The 23,128-nt window shown below is 35.6% G+C and overlaps 1 protein-coding gene across 1 annotated transcript in view; it reads right to left on the reverse strand.

Moving 5' to 3' along the window:
- Nucleotides 1-4,943: 4,943 nt before the first annotated feature.
- Nucleotides 4,944-23,128, reverse strand: part of LOC109101125 (glucagon receptor-like) — a 35,062-nt gene continuing 16,877 nt past the window's right edge. The window contains exons 2-14 of the mRNA XM_042719511.1: nucleotides 19,730-19,819; nucleotides 18,444-18,540; nucleotides 18,256-18,363; nucleotides 16,465-16,559; nucleotides 16,280-16,386; nucleotides 16,010-16,154; nucleotides 14,428-14,587; nucleotides 14,098-14,158; nucleotides 8,586-8,655; nucleotides 6,949-7,037; nucleotides 6,720-6,864; nucleotides 6,533-6,574; nucleotides 4,944-5,636 (exon numbers count right to left, since the gene is read on the reverse strand). Of these exons, the coding sequence (XP_042575445.1) occupies nucleotides 5,277-5,636; nucleotides 6,533-6,574; nucleotides 6,720-6,864; nucleotides 6,949-7,037; nucleotides 8,586-8,655; nucleotides 14,098-14,158; nucleotides 14,428-14,587; nucleotides 16,010-16,154; nucleotides 16,280-16,386; nucleotides 16,465-16,559; nucleotides 18,256-18,363; nucleotides 18,444-18,540; nucleotides 19,730-19,780 (1,530 nt within the window). The 5' untranslated portion in view covers nucleotides 19,781-19,819 and the 3' untranslated portion in view covers nucleotides 4,944-5,276. The remainder of the gene's footprint in view (nucleotides 5,637-6,532; nucleotides 6,575-6,719; nucleotides 6,865-6,948; nucleotides 7,038-8,585; nucleotides 8,656-14,097; nucleotides 14,159-14,427; nucleotides 14,588-16,009; nucleotides 16,155-16,279; nucleotides 16,387-16,464; nucleotides 16,560-18,255; nucleotides 18,364-18,443; nucleotides 18,541-19,729; nucleotides 19,820-23,128) is intronic.

Here is a 23,128-nt window from a genome sequence, read left to right on the forward strand (position 1 = left end):
CCAAGAGAGATTATTGTACTAGACCAATATAAAATTTTATATTTTTGGACATTAATGTTGATCCAGGATCATCAAAAGATGTTGATCCAGGAACATGTCTTACTTGGCAAAACCACAGCAACCTTTTCTTGACTCTAGGAATGCCCTACTTCCGTTGTAACAAGACCATTTAAAATCAGATGTGCTGATGTCAAGCACCGCGGTAAATGAAGTGAAAGATCTGAGCCGTGTCTGACTGCACGAGGGAATATATCAGAATCTTTTGTAAATGACACACAATTACAATCCCAGAGTCATTCACTGTCACATGATCTATTCAGGGCCGTAAAAGAAATGATGGGCTTGTGAAACGTTTGTCAGATGTGAGGTCGGGCTCTGTGATGGGAGAGTGATTTGATCACATCATATATGCTCAAGCAGTACGCTGAAACATATACTAAAATGGCCACCTCATTAACGGAAATTACTGCATCATAAAGGAAGAGAGAGAGAATATGCTTCCAGCAAAGACCTGTGAACAGAATTAATGAAGGGGGAATAATAGGTACATCCCTCACTTGGGCAGGCCTTTATTACATAAAAAGTGTGAGCGTGTATGAGATATATATGTGTGTGTATGTGTGTGTGTGTGTGTGTGTGTGTGTGTGTGTGTGTGTGTGCGTATTCCCTCTTAGTCTTTTAATGGCATCTCAGTAAACAGGTAAAATATTGCTGTTGAATAATAGGTGTTGACTTAAAAAATAATCAGCATTCAAGGGGTTGAGAGGTTTGTGAGTTGATGAAAAGCTGATAATTAAAAATGTCAAATTTAAATCATTTACAAATAATAATTAAATTTAAACACTAAAAACATAAAACATTTTATGCTGTTTTGGCTTATAAAAAGTTCAGGAATCCCTGTTTTATCTCAAATTACTTATTTTGTGACATGTTGAATGCATTCTGGATGATATTTGGATGTTTGCAGTGGTAATGGCCGTGTGTGTGTGTGTGTTGTGAGTGATTAATGGAGCCACAGTGGTCAACAGCTGCTTCAGCGAGCTCCCAGAGATCTCCATATGAAACAGTCATCATGCTACAGTAAATCAAAGCCATCCACAACAGACTAAACAACCAGACTCAGAGAGTTTTATTTTTAAAATCTTCCTTTCAGTTTCAACATCTTTTTTGCTCCCTCTTTACTTCTTGTTCTTGCAGGAAATATCAAAAGTGATTTACACGTGTATCGTAGTTCAACTCTTCCATACAAATTCTTTCCACAAAGCACAAAAAAACAATCACATGACGTTCAGGAGTCCATAAGAAGCTCTGTGTTTATGATGCATTATTAATATGTTACTGAAGCTTGATGGTAGATTGATTTGAGGTTTAGCAGTCAGGTTTTCACTAAATCAACTTTTTCAGTGTCAACCATATAAGCATAAAAAAATTGAAATTAGCAGCATTGTAACCAATTGTATAAAACTGAAGAAAAAACAAGAAAAAGTTTTGGCTTCTGATTGGTCAATACAGCGATCCAGCCATTATATAAATCTATATATAAACAGCTATGACACAAAACACCTGCTCATCAAATTAGTGTGAATTTCTGCTTATTTTTGGTGCATAGCAACATTCTGTTATATTAGGGACTACATCTTCAAGCTGAAAGACGCCTCTTGACACTGACATATGGTTTTGCATTTATTTGCTTAAGGTTGAGAATACACTGCATGCTGTGTTCAACAACGTGCTTTAACAATATATATTAATATACTATCAATGTATGTTCATAAATGTTTATATTCATAACATAACCTCTCCTACCTCATGGTTTGCTTCAGTAAATAATGCACCATGAACAGGGAGACTGTTTCAGACTTGCATTAAAATACACCATTTTCACCCAAATACAGAATGATTAAGCATGTCATGTTTAAGTAATGGTCTTGAACGCCACTAGAGATCCTCCACAATCCCAGAAGCCTCACATGGGAACCATAAAGAACATTCCTGAGCTCTCAGTTGAGCTGTTGATTCTTGTCCTGATGAATGTGGGTAGTCTGTAAGAATGGCACTCCAGTGAAGTGTGTGGATGGACATATAGAGAGTAAAACAAAGCTTCCACTGAGGATCTGCTTGAATTTGACACCGTTTAGCATCAAGAAATCAACCGAACACCCCACATGAAACATCAAGCTCAGGTGTTTTGATGCCAAGCAAGCGATGAGTTTCCTTTTCTCTAGTCTGTAAGTGTTCAGTAGAAACAGAACTGAATTATGAGCGCCTCACAGCTTTTCTGCCAGTGTGAGATGTTTTGGTGAGTATTCTTAAAGGGCAACTCGGTGAAAGCGGTTTTAACTCCTGAGTGGGTAAATAACCAAGTGCTTTCATTGGTACTGAACAAGCAGTGCTTTGTCGTTCCTTCACAGCGAGTCATGAAGACACTTTCCAGACCCTTCACCCTCTCTGTTCCTCTCTGGTGGATGACATCCCCGCCTCAAACCGAACTGCTGAGACCATCACAACTTTCAAGAAGCAGCTGAAGACACATTTCTCTTTTCTGCATTTCTCTTCTACTCCAGCTTGTTCACTAATCTAGGTTTCTAATAAACCTGCCACTGAATTCTGTGAATATTGTTGGCTCTGTAACAAATTTCTTATGCATCTTTATTTTATAAGTTGCTTTGGAGAAAGTGCATAAATGTAAATATAATTGGTATTTCTGCCACAAATAGATATTCTGGGTGGTTTCCAGGTGATTGTTCAGTCAATATATATACACACACACACACACACACATATACATATACATATACATATACATATACATATACATATACATATACATATATCTTTTTCAGTTTCAACAAAATTTCCAATCCATGTTCATATACTGTCAATAGTGTAACAATGTATGAAGCACAAGAAACTTTCAAACTGACCAACTTTCTGTTGGCAAATTTATGTGACCTACTTGAAAATAAGTGAAATCTGCACAGGGAACCTCTACACACTCATGTGAAACACCCGATCATGTGCATTCCTATTGTAATGACCAGCATTAAGGGTAAAGCATTACAAGTAACGCGAGTTACATAATCTGATTACTTTTTCATAAAGTAATGCATTACTTTTTAAATTACAAAAAAATATTTGTTTCATATAAGTAATGCCAGTTACTTTGTTTTGGATGTATTGACTGACAGCTCTCCTATCCTCATGTTAACAGAAATCAGGAGCGAGTGCAGAGGGTTTGTGTGAATGTTTACTGTAGCTCTAGACTAAATGTGAACATTTATTTATTCATCTCACTTGCACAAAAACAGATTCAATATTCCTCAAAATTAATAAAAATAGTGGAATGCAAACTCAAATGAAATAAACCCGCTATAATTAAATGTTAAATAACATAAATATCTTGTATTGTATCTTAATCTATTTATACCATTTTATTAACCATTAATTGTCTTTGCTGCTGACCTTCAATGATCCAATTCAACCATTCTAATGAGCAAAAATTACTTTCGATAACTTTTGAATTCACATTTCCTTCAGCCTGAGGCTTATTTATTTCACTTTTGGTGTGAAAGGGCTTTAAAGGATTAGTTCACTTGCAAATGAAAATTTCCTGGTATTTACTCACCCTCATGTCATCCAAGATGTTTACATCTTTCTTCCTTTCTTCAGTCGAAAAGAAATTAAGGTTTTTGATGAAAACAATCCAGGATTATTTTCCTTATAGTAGACTTCAACGACTACCAAATGGTTGAAGGTCAAAATTACAGTTTCAGTGCAGCTTCAAAGGGCTCTACACAATAACAGAGGAGGAATAGAGTCTTATCTTGCTAAACGATTGGTCATTTTCTTAAAAAAAAAAAAAAAGTATATGCTTTATAAACAAAAATGCGCGCCTTGCACTGCTCTGCGATGAGCATCCATGAGTTCATGTAATAAGCAATTACGCTGAAAATGTCACGCATTGACGTAGGCAGAAGTTAGGTTTCAAAAGATTTAAACATCCTGGATACACATTTTAAACGATGAACTGACACAAAGACATTTGAATAGGTGTCACTGAACATGCAACAACTTTTGAAAGTTCCTCCTTCACATTTGTAAACACTGACTGAGTCGGTACTTCCGCCTACATCAAGCGTGACCTTTTCAGCGTAATTATGTATTACATTAAGTCATGGACGTGCATCGCAGAGCAGTGCAAGGCACGCATTTTTGTTTATAAAGCATAAAGCACTTTTTTTTTTTGGAAAATGATCAATCGTTTTACTAGATAAGACACTTATTCCTCGTCTGGTATCATGTAGCTCTCTCTGAAGCTGCACTGAAACTGTAATTTTGTAATGAGTAGTCCACTGAAGGCGAGTGCAGATGAACCCAAGTGCAGCTTATTTACAAGGTGCAATCCAAAATCCAAACAATAAACAAAGACTTGACTCACCAACAGCAGGTACATACGTTAAGGCACAATAGCAAAAACCTGATTACTTATAACAGACAAAGATGGACACATGACATGAACAAACCAATAAGCAAACAGACACATGACTAAGACAACCAATGAGTAAACAGAACTGATAAATCACATGACAAGACAATAAACCAATCAGAACATGACACATACACAAGGCAGAGATACATGAGGGCAAGGGAAGCATGACACAAACAGCATAAATCAAACTACAAAATAAAAGATATGAAAACAAGAACATGAAACAAAACCCCAAAAACAGACATAACAAATTTTGACCTTCAACCGTTTGGTGGCCGTTGAAGTCCACTATAAGGAGAATAATCCTGGAATGTTTTCATCAAAAACCTTAATTTCTTTTCGACTGAAGAAAGAAAGACGTAAACATCTTGGATGTTTTTTTTTTTTATTTTTCTTTAAAATCAATCAATCAATGCCAGGATGGGTGAGAGTAATTAATGAGTAAGTTAAGTAATTACTTTCCATAAAACGTAACTAAAAGTAACACCATTAGTTACTGTTTTAGGGAGCAACAAAAATACTGTAATGCATTACTTGAAAAAGTAACCTTCACCAGCACTGGTAATTTCATCTGCGAAATTTTGCTGAGCAGTAGTAAATGTGACTGCACTTTCAGAAGGCACCAATAATTAATACTGTTAGATTATTTACCAACTCAGAAGATAATTGTGATTTGTTTTTAAAGGTTACTAGATCCACATATCCATGCTTTCTCATGACATAAGCCTGTTTGCTAACATGAAGACCATATCTGGAATGTAACATCATCTCCATTGATCCATTAGTGTTAAACGTTGGTTTCTGTCACCACCGCTGACCACTCACTGTTGACAGGACGCTCTTCCAGACAAATGTCTTCCGTCAGAGAGCTGCAGTTGCTGGCGCCCTCCTGTGGCTCGGAGGTCAACTGCAGCCTCACACGACCCCGGTTCTGGCTCACTCCGTTCTGAAGGCCCGTCACTAGATGCTGGGACTCTGCCGAGGCCATGGCCGCCAGTTCTGGGGTTTCGGGGCATTCATGGGTCAGAGCTGGGACCATGCTGCCACTTTTGGCGTGGGGCGTCTGGCTGTGGGTGTGACGGTACTCTTCCTCAATGTCCTTGCCTAGTTTCCACCTCTTCCACTTCTTCAGCATCTCGTTTTGGACCTGGAGAGCCGGAGAAACACTCTATTCAGTCATATGGCTGTTCACAAAAAGAGCAAAATGACTGAAAAAAAAAATTAAATAAAATACATACGCACAAAAAAAATTTAATAGTGAAAAATTGCATCAAATGCAATACATATGAAAAAAGAGAGAGTGAATGTTCATGCTTATGATGAAGGGCTCTAAAAGGATGATTTTTTCACTAGTAAGATTAATAGAAAAAAAACTAACTTGGTGTGAATAGCGCATTCCAAAAAGTTGGTCGTGACCCAAAAAGCTATTTACAGCTATGTTCTAACAGTGGGCGAAAGGTTTTAGTTAAGAAAGCAAAATAAACTGGCCTCTCAATGTTTAAAATACAGGTGAAATCACTTCTCTGAAGTCCTTTGCTGGCGATGTCAAATACTGCTCATTTAGTTTAATCTTGTGTTGTTCATGCAAATCACTTTTTTTATGTTCATATATTTTCTAAAATAATCCATTTTCATATTCTGCCTATTATGTTAATACCTATTGCAAGTTTTTTTTTTTTTTTTTTTTTTTTACTTTTTTTATAATAGTAAACAAAGTAAAGCCATAAAACATTTTGTTACTTGAATGATAACATTTAAATACTTGTTACCAGTTAACTAAAATATATATAGAACACACACTACGGGGCCGTTAAATGCTAGAATCTAAATGGCTGACGAACGTTCTGAGTTGTGCAATTATTTTCTGGGAAACGCACAGCGAACGTAGTTCCAGGCAGCTCTCCTGCCCGCATTTCAGTTCCATATCACTTCACATATAGTAAAGCTATAATAACGGAATAATTATAATTATAATAATTAGCTTTGATTTTAAGAGATACTTTGTTATTATAAAAAAACTAAACAAACAGGAATATCTCTCACCTCTTTGTTGACGAAGCAGTACAGGATTGCCACAAGCAGACCCTACAATTACAGACAACAACACACATGAACCTCAACCATCTGCTATCATCTTACAGCAGATATCATCCATCAGAGAGCATCTCCTTAAACACTCTGACTGAAATGATCTGACGTGACCGTGGGCGGGCGACCTTTGCCCTCTGACCTGGAAGGAGCTGAACAGGAGGTCGTAGAAGAGGCGGATAAGCCTCAGAAGAGACTCCTTCGGCACGGACTCATCGATGACGAAGGTGAAGAGGATGGCGTGAATTCCCAGCAGAGGAATCAGCGTGAGCGTGGACTTGGCCAGCCTGAGCAGAGCGAGAGAGACACACATTTAATGAGAGCATGAGCTCTGCTTGCATGAAAAGAAAAAAAAGGGTGCGGTCTTTAACCTGAACTTGTAGTCTGTGTATCTCATCTGATGCGCCTTCAGCTTGGACATCAGAATCTTTATTATACGAATGAATATGATGAAATTAATCTATTCCAGAAGGAAAGAGAGGTTAAAATCACAGAGACTGACGTGATTCATGTCATTCAAACAACCACAATATCTCAGTTTCACTACTGTACATGATAACATGTCAAAAGCGTAACACATGAACTCACAAACACATCAGTGAGATCTCTCTATTTTGACTTTATACTGCTTTCATTCTGTTCTGTGTGTCTTCTAAAGCCTGAGGAGGATTATTGTGACAAACACAAAACAATCCACTGTCATAACTGATGAATTTCTCTTATATTTGATTCTTACTGAGTTTAATGAAAAGTGAATTGATCTATACACACAACACAAGAGACTTTAAAATTAAATGAATTCATGTATAAACAACTTTGCAATTAAATTGCAAATTATTAAATAATAAATAACAAATAAATGTATTCATAAACATTTATTAATTAATAAAATGCAATCGAGATCTGGCAATTTCAGTTTTGAACAGTTTTCAGATAATTTGTTGTATAGATTTTTTTAAACAACTTTTTAAAATGTACATGTATGTAAATATGTAAATAGAGGAGACCATAAAGTAAAAAATAAAAGTAACGGTAAAGAGTATCATCCTCTAATTACGGCTCAAATCCTCTAAAACAACAAAAATAATGACTGAAGGTTCATTTAATTCTGCATCATACATAAGCAAAGTTATATCAATATTGTTTTCCAAATACTTTTCTGAAAACAGAAATCCCGTAGATTCTCATATCACATAAAAAGCTGTTCAAAGCCTGTTTCTGCTGCAGTTTTTAAATCAGAACATGGAACAAGCGCTGTACAAATGGGACTCATGAAATAAATCATTTAGGTTGCATAGAACCAACATTTCTGTTGTGTTTGTCTTTATTACTTTGTAAAGCCCTCGGAGCATTTTTCTATGCATTGATGAGCGCGCTGGAGGTCATGCAGAGGTCATGATGCGTTCCTGCGCCCGAGGCTCTCGTTGAATGAACACGTCCTCAGATAATATCAGCATGCAAATGCACAATCATATTAGAGACCGCTTGAATCTCAATGCTCCAGCCCATCCATATGCAACACACACACACACACACACACACACACACACACACACACACACACACACACACATAGTGATTGTTCTGCGTAGACGCTTGACGAATGGTTTTGTCATGCAAGGCTGCGTTTTTTTTTTCTTTTCAGTTTCAAATGGACTGAATGACATCAGCTGTAATGGCCCATTCACAGCAAAGATGACATAACAATAAGATTATAGTTTTAAAAATTATTCTAGCTTTGAAAGAACAGCAAATTCACACCACTATAATGATAATGGCACAAAGGGATGATATCGTTGTAATGACTTTCAAAACGTTTTCTTCCCAGCTGATTAACAATAAAAACATTGACAGTCAAACAGAATCAACTCCAAAGAGCGCAAACATTTAAAGCAGCAGTAGATGTAACTGCAGCGCACGCTCTTAATAAACAATGTTTATTGGATGATATATATTTATCGTTTGAAAGATCTTTATATATATAGTTAAATCTGTGTTAATCTCTTACCAGATACGCAAACAGAATGGGAGAACGGATGATCCACCAGTAGCCCATGTTGATATTCCTTTCCCAGCATCTGCATATGACAAAATATCATAATCCATCCATATAAACATGAAAATGTCAAACTGTTAAAAACCTAATCCATCATTCAGTTTCTTTTTTTATAAAACCCGCGTCACATGAGATTAAATTTTTTGCAACCAATTTTTCATGTACAGTTACAGTATGTGACATATTTCACAATAAACCTGCATCTTTAATGAGACACAGTATAAATCTGAAGCGCAGGACTTTATTTATCCATCAGGAATTGATCAGATGGTGAGAACAAGTCTTTGCAGAAGCTGAATGAGTTTTATTGTGTTTTGATGAAAGGTTAAATCAAGAAACGAGTAAACAGAGTGAGTTTAGATTTCATATCGACTTGAAGGTGTGTGTGTGTGTGTGTGTGTGTGTCTGTCCTTTCCTAAACTGAGCACGGATTACTCTTATAAGTAAAAGAAGCATGTGTCTTTAATTAAGAGTTACTGTGGCAACGATCTGCTTCATTGTTATTTGAATAGAGGATTTTCCTCAGCGGCTTATTAACTATTTCTAATAAATCACTCTCACACACCTGCGAACATCTGTTCAAACGGTGATCTCAGTTTTCAGGGGTATTTGTACATTTTTGTTCGTTATAAATGTCTAAACATATACAAATGGATCTGAATCCTCTGTAGATGTGCAGGACTGGAAGCATTTGAGCTTTGTACCGTTCAATATCCCCACGACACGACTCTCATTTATTCATTTTCAATAAAGACTTTTATAAATGCCATTTTTTTTTAGATATCAGACAATTTTTTTTTTAATGGTAAATTAAGTCATCTGAAAGTCTCTGTGTATGACAGAACTTATATTTTATATTCGATCAACAGCATTTGTGGCATTTTGTTGATTAACAACACCAACAACAAAACAAAACAAACAAACAAATAAATAAATAATTTTGTCTCATCCCTACTTTTTTCTAAAAAAAAAAGACAGAAAAAGAAGCACTAATACTGTTTTATTAGTCTGTTATGTTCTGTTCAGTTTTGTATTAATTGTACTTTTATCCAGCACTTTAATAAAGCATTTGTTGCTTTATTTTAACACACTTTAAAAAATTCAATGGGGCAATTGTTTGGATGACGTAAAAGCAGAAGTGTTTATATATATATATATATATATATATATATATATATATATAAACTAATGAAATTATTACATTTGTTAAAACTGTATTACTTGAGCTATGAAGGTTTATGGCATTATGGCAACAAAGCTGAAATTGGATTGAACTCCACAGAAAGATTTCTAGTAAGTGATTTTACCAGACTAAAATAATGCTAACACACTTATTGTTCATGTCTTGTACTGTTGAAACTGTGTGTATATTAATTGATTAATAAATTCAGTTCAATTGAGAAAAAAAAGTTACTTAATGTCAAATATTAATTCATGTTAAACATAAATGAAAATGAACAATGTTAACTAATTAACATTTAATTAAAATATAATCATTGAGATACTATTATGGTTTTAATAAAACGTATAAATTATTGTTTTCATTTTAGTTCATACCTTTGGTAAAGTTTTTTTTTTTTACTCCACTCTTTTTCTTGAAAATAAAAGAAGCACTTGCAATCAAAGTTTTATTGTTTTATTAGTCTGTTATTTTATTATGTACTATTATTTACTTTGCCTGTTCTGTTTTTATTGCATTTTTGTTGATTGTGCATCACTTTGGTAAAGCATTTATTGTTTTCAGTGTGTTTTGTAAATAAATATGAATGGGGCCCATTTTTGGAACTTGCTCCCATTTATTACTCACACTTGTGATTATTAATCTGTTAAACGTTTGTGTATTTGAGCTGTAAAGTTGTTTAAATTTGTTTTTACAAATGTTTTATGGTTTATGACATTGCATTGTCATTGCAAGTTAAATTTAACTTTACACAAAAAATATATCAGACTAAAATTATGTTAACATGCATAATGTTCATGTCATGTGGCTATGCTATTGTTATTATAACAGTGAGTAGGTTAATAGACCTTCCCCATTCACTTCTTATTGTACAGTAGGTGCTTTACTGCAAACCAGATGTTTGCTTTTTTTTTTAAAGAAAAGGGGCAAAATTCATTTTTTTTATCAGCAATTTATCTGCTACAAGTACAAATTTAATGGAGCTTAATTTGCACCTGGAATATGTCTGCAAAATCTGCAGGTATAAAAGCAAAACATATGGCCTTGAGCCGCCAGAGTACACAACAAAGAAGAAAACCAAAAGGAAACTAAAACTTATACGAACTCAACTGTAGGTCATGAAATATGTTGTGTCACCACAACACCCACTGAAGAATCAAATTAAACTCAAACAATAAACAGAAAGGTAAATAAAAGAGGGGAAATTATATTTGCAGCTTTAGTTTAGAGAGGAAAGAAGAAAGAGTAAATACAGACGTGATGAGAGAGAAACAGCAGCGCCTTCTTCAACACTTTATACTCAAAAGCCAACTCATCATCACCACGAGAGCACCTGATTGGTGCAGAGGGAGAGGGGGCGTGTCTAGAGTTACCTGAGGCTGGTCAAGTCTACACTAAATACACTGATCCACAATCAGGCCAGAACCTATTAATACAGTGCCTACGTGTGTATGGGTTTCTATCCAACTGCACACAAATACCCATACAGAGACCATGCTGGTTCACACACATATGAGTGTTTCTCATAGGTTTTTGTATTATTTAAAGAGCAGGTCATATGGTATTTTAAAGCATCCTAATATTGTGTTGGAGTCCCCTACAACAGGTTTAAATGCATCTAAGGTCAGAAATATACATTTAATATTAGAGTCATTTGCCAATGATTAGGAAATGATTAGTTTCAAGCAAGTTCGGAGCAAGCCCCTCCCTTCCTCAAGCCTACTCTGCTCTGATTGGTCAGCTGGACAAGCCTGTTGTGATTGGCACAGAGATGAGTCCTTGAGCCAGTTAGCCAGTGCTACCATTGACAAAGCACCTTTACATAAAACAATAATATAATCAATCCGTTCTTATAATGACATAAAATACAAAAACACTTATGCAAGTGAATCGTGCCCACAGCTAAAGTTTAGCTGCTAAACTGTGAACACTAGGTGGATAAGTTAGCCGAGTGCTAAGGTGACTAACTGATGAAACAATACAGTTTGTAAACCAAAATATGTCTACTGTAATGTTTGAAGAACGAAAGACAAAATTACTAATCACATATTAGCTCAAAAACGTGAAATTTTGAGCACTCAATTGAAAATGTACACATAATGTATCAATCTTATTTACAGGTTGTAGCTCTGAGACGCTTGTTAGTCCAAATTAAGAAAGGAGATTAGAAACCAACAAAGATAAAAGCCAAGATTAGAGAAGCAGTCCTTGGTAAAATGACATGCACACAACCAAAGGCTTGAATTGTATTTCTGTGGTATCCTTGAACACAGCGTCTTCTTAAACATGATGTAAACACACTAACTAGCGGAAATGTTTGTGGGCAGCTCAGACTCTGTTTCGTATTTCGCGGACAGGCGGGGATTATGCAAATGTGTTACCTAGTGACGTATCCACCTTTTTCCTGACGTAAAAATGGGTGTAAATTCTATGGGTCTAGCTTCCGGTCTCATTTGCATCCAGTTATATTAATCTGTACAAAACATTTTGTTTTGCTGCTTGATATTGACAATTGATCTGCCCTATCATATTATTTTAATCTGTTATCTTAATTAAGAACAGACTGGTTTGTACTGCAAACAGTTTTAACATTTACTGCACGTTGTTATTCTCCTCGTTATTTACCTATAGCGGTTAATGAAACGGAAGTCTCACCCATAGGCTTACTTCCGCGTTGAGGAAAAAGGTGGATACACACCTGGAAATGGCACACACAAAAGTTTCAAAAATATAACGACTTGTTACAGCGATTCAGAACCGACTCTCTCTTTTGAGAGACAATATCTTTATTTATCATGCACTCTTTTGATTAACAACTTTGCAGATTGTTTTCATTTAAGGATAGCTACGTTATAAACTGCAAAATAGATATTTTTCAAAAATCCATATGACCTGCTCTTTAAGAGCAATGGGCCGCTTTATGAGTCTTTTCACCTGCTTTCAGTCAGAACATGAGCATTGGGGGAGATTTAACGGCTCATAAAGAGCTAATAGTCTGACCGTCTAACACTCTTATCCTCCAGTATCTGTACTGATCCCACACAAACTCATCCCATATCCATCAGCACATCAGGATTTACTGCAGGGTTTCATGTACCGGTTTAGGGTTAAATTCACTATATTTGCTTTGATAGGTCTTGAATTGTACATTGTTTGGAGGACAAAACTGGGCAGGATGTGGAACATTTGATATATTTATATTTATGTATACACAATTATTATTATATGCAAAAATTTTATATCTATATGTGTGTTCCTGTAGCTCAAGTGGTAGAGCATTGCGTTACAAAGCGCAAGGTTGGGGGTTCGATTCCCCGGGAACACATGATAGGTAAAAATTGATAACCTGAATGCACTGTAAGTCGCTTTGGATAAAAGCATCTGCTAAATGCATAAATATAATTTTAATTTAATTTAATATATAAATATATACACACACACAAAAATAAAAATTCAACTGATTAACTGATTTACTGAATAAATAAAAACAGATTAAAATAATCATTAGTTGCAGCCCTAGAATATTGCATTATAAATGATTTATTATTAAAACTAAATATAACAGTCATTTTAACACTCATTTATATGTTCTATATATAATGTGTATATTTATTCTACATGCATTGTTGTTTTAGTATCATCATTGAGATGATAGTTTTTATTAACATTTTAAATCATTTTTTTTTTAGTTTTAGTAATTTTGTTGTGTTTTTTTTCTACTGTATACAAAATTAATTTAAATTAATAAATAAATTAGCAACTAGTTAGAATAAAACACATTAAGGCTTTTTAAAAATATTTTATTTCTGTTAACATTTATTTTAAATCGCACAAATGTTTTTTTTTTTTTAGGTTTTTAGTTTTTGTTAACAATGCTAATCCTGCTGGAATGTTATACTAAAAAATAAGCGATCTACTAAAAACGTCGATATAAATCAAGACAATATGCATGTTTACACACAGTAGCCCCAAAATGCATTTCAATCACAAAAGAAAACTATGAATGTCACTGCATTCATATACTAATATAATACTAAATACAAACCCAAGTGGCATTTATTTTCAAGAAATGCAAAAAAAAAAGAAAAAAGAAAAAAAAAAGAAAACACTTGAAAAAAAAAAGACGCTCGTTCAGTTTTAAATCTATCAAAAGCACTAAAATCAACAAAACACCTGATTCAAAGACAAAATGAGCAAAAATGGTTTGTTTGATATCTACTGCAGTGTGTCGCAGATGTTGAAACACTTTCACTGTTAGTCAAAGTTAAAGTAAAGGGAACATACTCTTCATTTTCATACAGGTACTTGACTGTCATCCACGGCAGCACAAATATGAGCGGCGCACCTGCAACACAAGAGAGACAGAGCCACCGGACCGTCAGTCTGCCAATCAAACACTTCTTCAAAGTCAGCCGCGCTTGCTCTTCTGAAACGAACGTCAGAAACAAGTCCAAAGAATGTTTCCTCAAACCACTCACAGTGAAGGTGAAAATTACTTGTTTTTTAATTGGCCTTTCTTTGTGCTAATTCTGAGCAGATCAGACTTCAGCTATAAGAAACACACTCTTCTGAAAGGATGTGATCATGACTGATTGTGTGCTGAGGCTCACGCACCCCAGCCGATGCAGAGGTAAATGTAGAAGTAGTTCCTCTCGGAGAAGACGGTGATGACCAGCAGGCTGTGCAGATACAGACCCTCCACCAGCAGCCAGTAGTTGTTGGCCATGACACTGTACTGCATCATCACCATGGCAACACGGCAGCCACTCACCTTCTGAGGAACACATATGCAAATTCAGTCTGTGATGACACGCCCACCGGCCAATCACAGACCGCCTGACCGCCAGCACCGTGATACTATTAGTGACAAAGTATTATATCATATATATTTACAGTATTCCTTATCAAATCAATATATAAAAGATGGAAAATTAATGGATATATAATAGATATTACTATTTTGAATCACTCATGGAATTACTTTTACGGGCTGCAACCACTAATCAATACTTTCAATAACAATAATCGAAAGAATTAACAGTGAATGTGATCATCCATAGCATTGCCTGCATATATAAATTCACTATATTTCTTTTCGCAGTCCTGCAAAATTTAATATGTTTAGAGGACAACATTGGGCAGCATGTGGAAAATATTATACATATAATTTGTTTTTTAAAAAATAGATAATTGTTTTTTAATGCATAAAATATAAAAGCTATTTACAAAAACTCATTATGTTTAGTTTTTCATCTGATTACATGAACTAACTGACAATCATTAGCTGCAGCCCTAGCCCTAATATTATATTATATTCTATTATATTATATTATATTATATTATTAAAACTACATATAACACATCATTTTAGACCAGATTATATATCAGATTAACTAATTTTCAATAATAGTGATTAGAAAACAACTGGACGAAATAAAATAACCTTAAAAAAGATATTAATTATTCAAATTCCAGCCTGAACCACAAAAATCACATATTTTTAAATGTTAATTCTATTCTATTCTATTCTATTCTATTCTATTCTATTCTATTCTATTCTATTCTATTCTTTCCAGCTGCCTTTTAATCACTCTTATGGACAATTGGCGATATCTGGTGTACACTATTATTATTATTATTATAATTATTATTATTATTATTATAATTATTATTATTATATTTTAACATAGCACATACTTTGCAATGAAACTATTCAAAGTAATTAAAAAATTAATTTTATTTAATTTTTTTGTACAAAATTTATCACATTTATCTTACTATTTATCTTACTATAAATACCATTTAGGCCTAACTGCTTAGCATTGTTTTTTTTAGTCAGTCAATCAATACAGCTTTTCTTGTTTAACTGAGTTCATAATTAGCATTTGTCTCAAATCTTATATAGTGTTACAAATAGTGTACTTTCTGAACATAAATGTGTTTAAGAGTCACTGACTGGCAGCTTCTGGCTGGTATATCGCCTGCCCCCAATCTGAAGATCCAGTCTGATTGGCCGTCTTTACACAATGCAAGTCAACAACTGCTAGTAAACAGCGTGGTTTACAGAATGACTTTGAGAGAAAGCGATTTAAAGAGCTTGATCTGAGACGCTTACGGTGCGTAAACGGACATCCTTGAACACACCTGCACTTTCCTGTGGATTCAGCTGGAGCTGTCTGTAAACAGTGATGAGTACCTGAGCGCCGACCCAGCGCTGCCCCTGGAAGTGAGCGCTGCTCATCTGATCCAGCAGCGCGTCTTTGACGAGGATGGAGAGAGCGCGCAGGATGAAGGAGCCGAACAGATTCATGTGGATGTTGTTCCTCATGCAGTGCAGCTTCCTGTGGGAACAGCAGACGCCGAGGTGAAGACTGATGTATGTGTGATCAGCACACACAATCTGGATGACGTAATCTGAACTACAGTGTGTGGTGAGGTACGTGTGTTTGGAAGGTGCTGTATTCACCTGAAGGTGATGAGGATGGCCAGTGCAAGAGTCAGTGCTGCCAGAGACAGAGAGTATCCCACCGTGTACATGACTCTGAACTTACTGAGGATCTGACCGTACTGCTTCTGCACACAGACAGAGAGAGAGAGAAGGGTCAGCTCATCGCTCAAAAACATCATCAAGTCATCAAACACGCGTCTCACCTGTCCTGGATCGTCCTGCTCACACTCGCTGGTGTTCTTCCCATGAGCCCATCTGCTGTCAGCGCCGCACACGCGGTAAACCAGCCCCTGATGAACTGCACACACACACACACACACACACACACAGCAGGAAACTCACCAATCAGCATTCTATAGATTTTTTTTTTAAACTGCAATATTTGCATACAAAGTGTGCATGTACATGCTAGATTTTGTGAATGTTAAATAAATCATTGTTATTATTGTAAACTAAAACTATTAAAAAGTTCCTCTTTTTGGGAACTGAAATAAAGCTGAACTAAAAATTAAAGTATTTGAAGAAAAACTTAAACACTTAGAAAATTAGAAATGTTGCTTTGGCAGCTGAATGAAATAAAATAAGCTTAAGTACTAAAACTAACAGTAAAATAAAAATAAATTCAAGTTAAATATCATAAAATGAAACCACATAACAAAATCTCTAAAACTAAAATGAAAAATAACAATAAAAGTATATTTAATATATGAATGAATACTATAATAGTATATAAATATTAAGATAACACTGAAGCAAATCAAATGAATTTTATTAAAACTAATAAAAATGACAAAAGCACATAACAAGACAAGAATTAAATTCTTGGGTGCAAGTCATGAAGAGTGTGAGGAGGACGGTGAATCTGAAGTGAGGACTGTAGAGTGTGTGGCTGTTATACAAGAGCACTGAGAGTGTGAACCTGAGCGCTGGTTTGGTGGAATCTGTCATTAAAACCCTTCATGCCTTAAATGACTCCCGTATGGCATGCATAACGTCCGTATGCAGCGTCTGCAGGTTGGTTGCAAGCACTCATTTATTTCAGCAGTCTGACAGGTAAATGAGACCATCGCCGATCTGCTCACAGCATAGGTTTAATTCCATCTTCAGGAGTTAAACATGCACTGATGTGTTACTTATATTTCTCTGCAGCTGTGTCCTGAGGCGCTGCATTACTGTAAATCATCCTGTCACAGTAAGTTCAGCACTAACATGCGTTTAATTTGAACAGATGACACAATCAATTCCACTTGCTTTCACTGTACTTTGTAAAGCGTGCCTTATAACGAAGAATATAAATAACCCCTGATGGTTTTGATCAAAGCATGTTGTGTGTCAAAAAGTTTTAGGGTTGAAGATCAGAGTAAAAGTGCATCACAACGGCCCAATCTAGCAAATATCATCACCCCACATTATTTACAGTCAATATTATTGAAAACTGAAAAAAATCCATTGTCTAAACTTTTTAACAAAGATGAGAGAGCCTATCCAGCTCTAGTAAAGACTGTTAAGGACTGTTTGATTAAGTTAGTTCAGACAGTTTTATGATTTTTATTATATTATGTTGTTTCACTTCTTCAAATTTTTCATAAATTCTTTCTTAAAAAATAATGCTTAGACACAGAAAGCATGTTACTTCTAATGTCAATGTTAATAAAGGCATTATATAGGTTAAAAAGTGAATTTAGAAAAATAATAGGTCTACTGTAATAAAGTTATTTTTTTAGAATGCATATTACTAGCATATAAACACATATTAATACATGACCATATTCTAGATCCCTACCCAAGAACTAAACATAACTTCTACAACAAAATTAACAACATAATAGGTAATCTTTATTTTTATTATTATTAGTAGGAAGTATTGTTGAGGAAATAGTTGTTTTTCCTAATCTAAAGTGTTATCGATTATACCCTCACATTCAGGCTCTACTGCATAAGAGGACTGTTATATCTGTCTGCAGTGGGTTTAAGGCATAGTGTGAGTGCTGTACCTTTCCGGTACCAGGGCAGGTACCAGGGGCAGGACACATTAACCGTGGTGCCCGGCGATCCATCGGGCCAACACACGTACTGATCAAACGTCCTGTTACACACCGGCCCTGAAACACACAGACAGAGACACTTCAGCGACTGAAGCACTGCATCCTGTGACACATTACCCAGCAGTCACGAGTCTGACCTGCGGCCGGCGGTGTGCTGATGAAGCTCTGAATGCACTCATTTGTGTACGTCCTCCATTGTTCCTGCAGCAGCTTCAGAGATTTCCCAGAAGACACCTACAAACTCAAGATTGCTTCAAACATGAGCCTTTACAGAGCCACTTCTACACATAATTCAGTTATAAAAATAAGTGTTATATCAATATTATAGTATTTATTTATTTATTTTTTGAGTTTTTTTTTTTTTTTTTTTTTTTTTTTTTAGTTATTTTTGTGGTTATTTTGTTGTGCTTTTGTTTTTTTTTACATGTAATTAGTCCTTAGTTAGTTGTTGTTCTTTAAAAAAATATATATTTCTATAATAATATTTAAATTTTAGTTTTGATAATATTAGTACTTCAGCTTAAACATATTTATTTCAGGTAGTTCCCAGTTTTTATTTTTATATTTCCTGTTTTCATTTAAAATTTCTTAAGTTTGTTGTGGTTTTCTTGTCATTTGTATTCAGATAAATTCAAAATTAATAAGTCTATATAGTTTTTATTCTTCTTTAATTCACTTTTAGTTTTAGTTATTTTAGTACATAAAATTAAACTAAATGAAAATAAGAAATGTTGCCTTGGCAACTAGCATTTTTTTATGTTTTGTTTTGTTTTATTTTATTTAAAATGTATTTTATTTCAAGAAACGTAAATGGTTTTGATGGTGTTAGTTTTAGTTCACTATAATAACCCTGTTTCCAAAGCAACATTTCTCATTTCAGTTTCAGTTTTTTAATTGATTATGCCTTAACAACATGACTAAACATAAAATGGCATTAAAAAAATAAATAAAATCACAGAGACTTCAGCACAAATAATCTCAGAGATTTTAATTGGCGTATGCTGAACGCTCTGTGTTTATCAGATCCTTCCTCAAACGCGGGTCGCACGCCTCATAAACGGCTCAAAAGTACCTGAGCAGCGCTTTGAGATAAACATCCTCTTTCTTCTGATCTGACTCGCACTAATCATGCCGTTTTAAGATGTAAAACCTTTTAAGTACAATCAGGTCCTTTTAAGAGGGTGAAATTCATTTTATGATGCTTTCTTATATAAAAATCTGTTTCTTCAACAGGCGAATTACGTCCCCAGAAGGAACCTGATCACATCTCATGTAATGACGTCCACAAACGGAGAAAAGTTCACACGAGTCGAGCCAAAACAGCACTCAAAAACAAAAAAGACTCAAAAACATAAAAACCCCTACTAACCCCAAACGTGTGAGCGCTAGCGCGTGGAGTCAGAGCTCGTGCTGTTGTTTTCACCTGAGTGCTTGCGGTCAGCGTGAAGAGGACCAGCAGCAGACAGACGGACATTCCTCACCACAGCTCATCACTCGCTCGTCATCACACCACCTGCAGAAACACACACAACACCCGTCTCTGAAGAGCATTTCATCACACTGAATTCACCGCCATCATGACCAGTGCGTCGCTAGGAGGTTTCAGTGATCCTTCAGTGAGCTTTAGGCATCGTTATCCAGCACTGAGGGTCTGGTTGAGATGGATGTCAAATGTTTCCAGTCACATTTGGCTGAGTTTCCTGTGAGATTCATGAGTTACACTGTTTTCCTCATCATTGTTTTCTCCTGACAGAATCGGCCGTGATCATTATCGTCAGGAACAGACTCTGTGAGTAAACTCCTATTTTGGCCGAATCCCTGCGGAGCGTTCGGAGCAGAAGAGATTTACTCCTCAGATTTCCCACACTGACATTCCTCTGGTAACATGCCATCGTATCACACACACACACACACACACACACACACACACACACAAACAGAAATAACTGTTTTGGTGGAAGACATCGTCTCTCTCCAGCGTCTCCTTCCAGGCAACATTTGACTGTTTTTCCGAAGCCGGAGAACGTAACGAAATCTGAAACGTTTCTGCAAAAAACACCTTTACCATGGTAACATTTTTGGCTAAAACGTTTCAAATTCCATTCTGTTCCAATCTCTCTGCCGGATGTGAGGCTCCCAGATCCGTCTGTGTGTGTTCACGTCAGTCCTATGGTGAAGCGCGTTAGAAATGTGTTTGCACTTGGAGAACTAGAAACAAACAAACTTATTCAGTGGCATTTAAAACTTCTATTACTTTTCCAGGCTTTAAAAAAATACTTTACATTAACATGTTTTCCATGAGTGTGCGAAGCCTTTTTTCTATTCTTATTTCTTCTCTGAATTTTTAGGAGAAACATGTGAAACAGAGTTCATGCTTTCATTTTCACACACACACACACACACACACACACACACACACACACACACACACACACACACACACACACACACACACAAAGTAATCTGGATTACATAATTAGATTCCAAAAATTGAGTACTGGATTATAGAGGCGGAGTCGGTGGCAACAACAATACTACAACGAGAATATGCCTTCTTTCTTTGCATGAACATCTGGGCGGTGTTGTGCTAATCTTCCCACATACTGATGTAGAGACGTGGGGGTGTGTTAGAAAGAGCCGTTTTCATCTGTTATAAAGAATATCTCTTTGTATTTGAGACTTTAGTCTTTGCAACTTTATAGATCGTTTTTATTCACCAAGAGTTTGTAACGCTCCAAAGAGAAAGAGAAATTTGAAATCGCATCATATGACCCCTTCAAATCGAGTGAATGATTTCTGTACAAGAAACACACCTGAGAACAGCACCACACAGTCCTCCTTCAACGTCTTACCCATGTTCTTTCTATTTTTCTCTCTACAGTAAACCTGATTAAACAATTTCACATCTTTTGTCTGATTTGACCCTTCACAGCTGAAGAATAAAGATAAATGGAGGGATGAGAGTTAGGATGTTGAGGGGCTGAAAGTGTTAAAAGTTTTAGACCTCCAGCATGAACACACATCCTGCAGATGAGCATTAATTCAGACAGAGATACAGAGAGCAACCCTGTGCACACGGCATTATGAGAAAGAATGATTTCTGCACACTAATTGAGCTTAGATTAGTGTGAGCAGTTTGCATCTGTTCTGTGATTACCGTATTAGTGATTGATTTAATTATTGCTGCTACTCAATAAAAACCTCTAGCTTTCTTAAAGAGTCTTAAAGTTAATTGTGTTTATAACTCCTCAAATCATGTGTTGTTGAAGAGATTGTTGTGCTGTTATTTTTGTGATCCAACACACATTTTCACCTGCTGGAGCAGACAGACAGGTGAAGAATCCCACAGACATGAGCCACATTTAGAGACCAGAAGATCACAGAGAGCACACTAGAAATCTTCATTAAGGAGTACACTGGCTATTGGTCACCACTGAGATCTATAGTATAGAAAAAAATATACTGTGGAAGTGGATGGGGTCCAACATTATTCAAAATATCTTCTCTCGTGTTCAGCAGAAGAAAGAAAGTCCTACAGGTTTGGAATAACTTTAGGGTCAGTAAATGATGGCAGGATTTTCTTTTTTGGCTGAACTGACCCTTTAACTACAACCTGCCATTAACTTTTTTAGAAAATCCTCCATTTCACTTCAATCACTAGACAGAGACGGAGAGAGAGAATTATCATCAGCGGTAATAAAATACAGCTTAATAACCAAAAAGCAAGAGCTGACTGGAAATACCAGTTGGTTATTGTTAGTTTGTTTGTTTTTGTTTTGTGTTTGTGTAGGCTGAATTAAGGCTGGATCTGAAGTGGACTGTGTGCTGAGCCTCTTTACTTCATTGCTTTTTAAATTCTCTCATTATGTGTAATAGTTAAATTAATCATCTGGAGGTAAACGCTTATTGATTTGAAGGAACTCAAGCACCTTTTTCAAAAGCGATTAGGGTGCATAAATCCGCAGCATGAGTGAACCATCAGACGTGTGTGATGGTTTAATGTGGACATCTTCACTCCTGCTCCATTCTTTTTTTTTTCTTTTTTATTCTTATTATAATATTGTAATTATTTTATTATATTTAAATATAATTATATATAATTTTTCATATTTAATATTATACTTACTATAATTACATTTATATTATTATAGTATTACACACACATGTAATTAAGTATTGTGTGTATATACAGTATGCATACATACAAAAAATATAATATATATAATCTTATAATATTGTAATTCTTTTATTTAAATAATATTATTTCTGTTTTTATATTTATTCATATTTACTTTAGTAATATAATATTTTTAATAACATACTATGCACACACACACACACACACACACACACACACACACACACACACACACACACACACACACACACACACACACACACACACACACACATATCATCTCATATCATGAAAAAAACACCCCAGTAAATCCAAATGACAAAAGTATTTGAAAAGCACAAAGCAGAGGATGGATGCAAGAATATTTCAGTCAATGTAGTAATTAAACCCATAATTGAAAGAGTGGTTTTATCCTCAAAAACTGAGTGACGTGGAGGAGACTCTGATCAATGTCTGACAGAGCTGCAGATTTCACTAGCTGAGAATCGACAAACATACGCGAGAGCTTCACACAGCGTGAGCACAATGACAGAGCGAAGGCTGGTGTTAAATGTCACATGACATCTGCAGAGCCTTCAGCTGGGAGAAGCTGCCGTCTGATCAGACAAAGTTGAGCTTTTTGGCCATTAGATGTAACGGCATGTTTGGCGTAAACAAAATACTTCACATCATCAGAAACACGGC

This window comes from Cyprinus carpio, chromosome B3, assembly GCF_018340385.1.
Source record: "Cyprinus carpio isolate SPL01 chromosome B3, ASM1834038v1, whole genome shotgun sequence".
In the NCBI taxonomy this organism is placed as follows: Eukaryota; Metazoa; Chordata; class Actinopteri; order Cypriniformes; family Cyprinidae; genus Cyprinus; species Cyprinus carpio.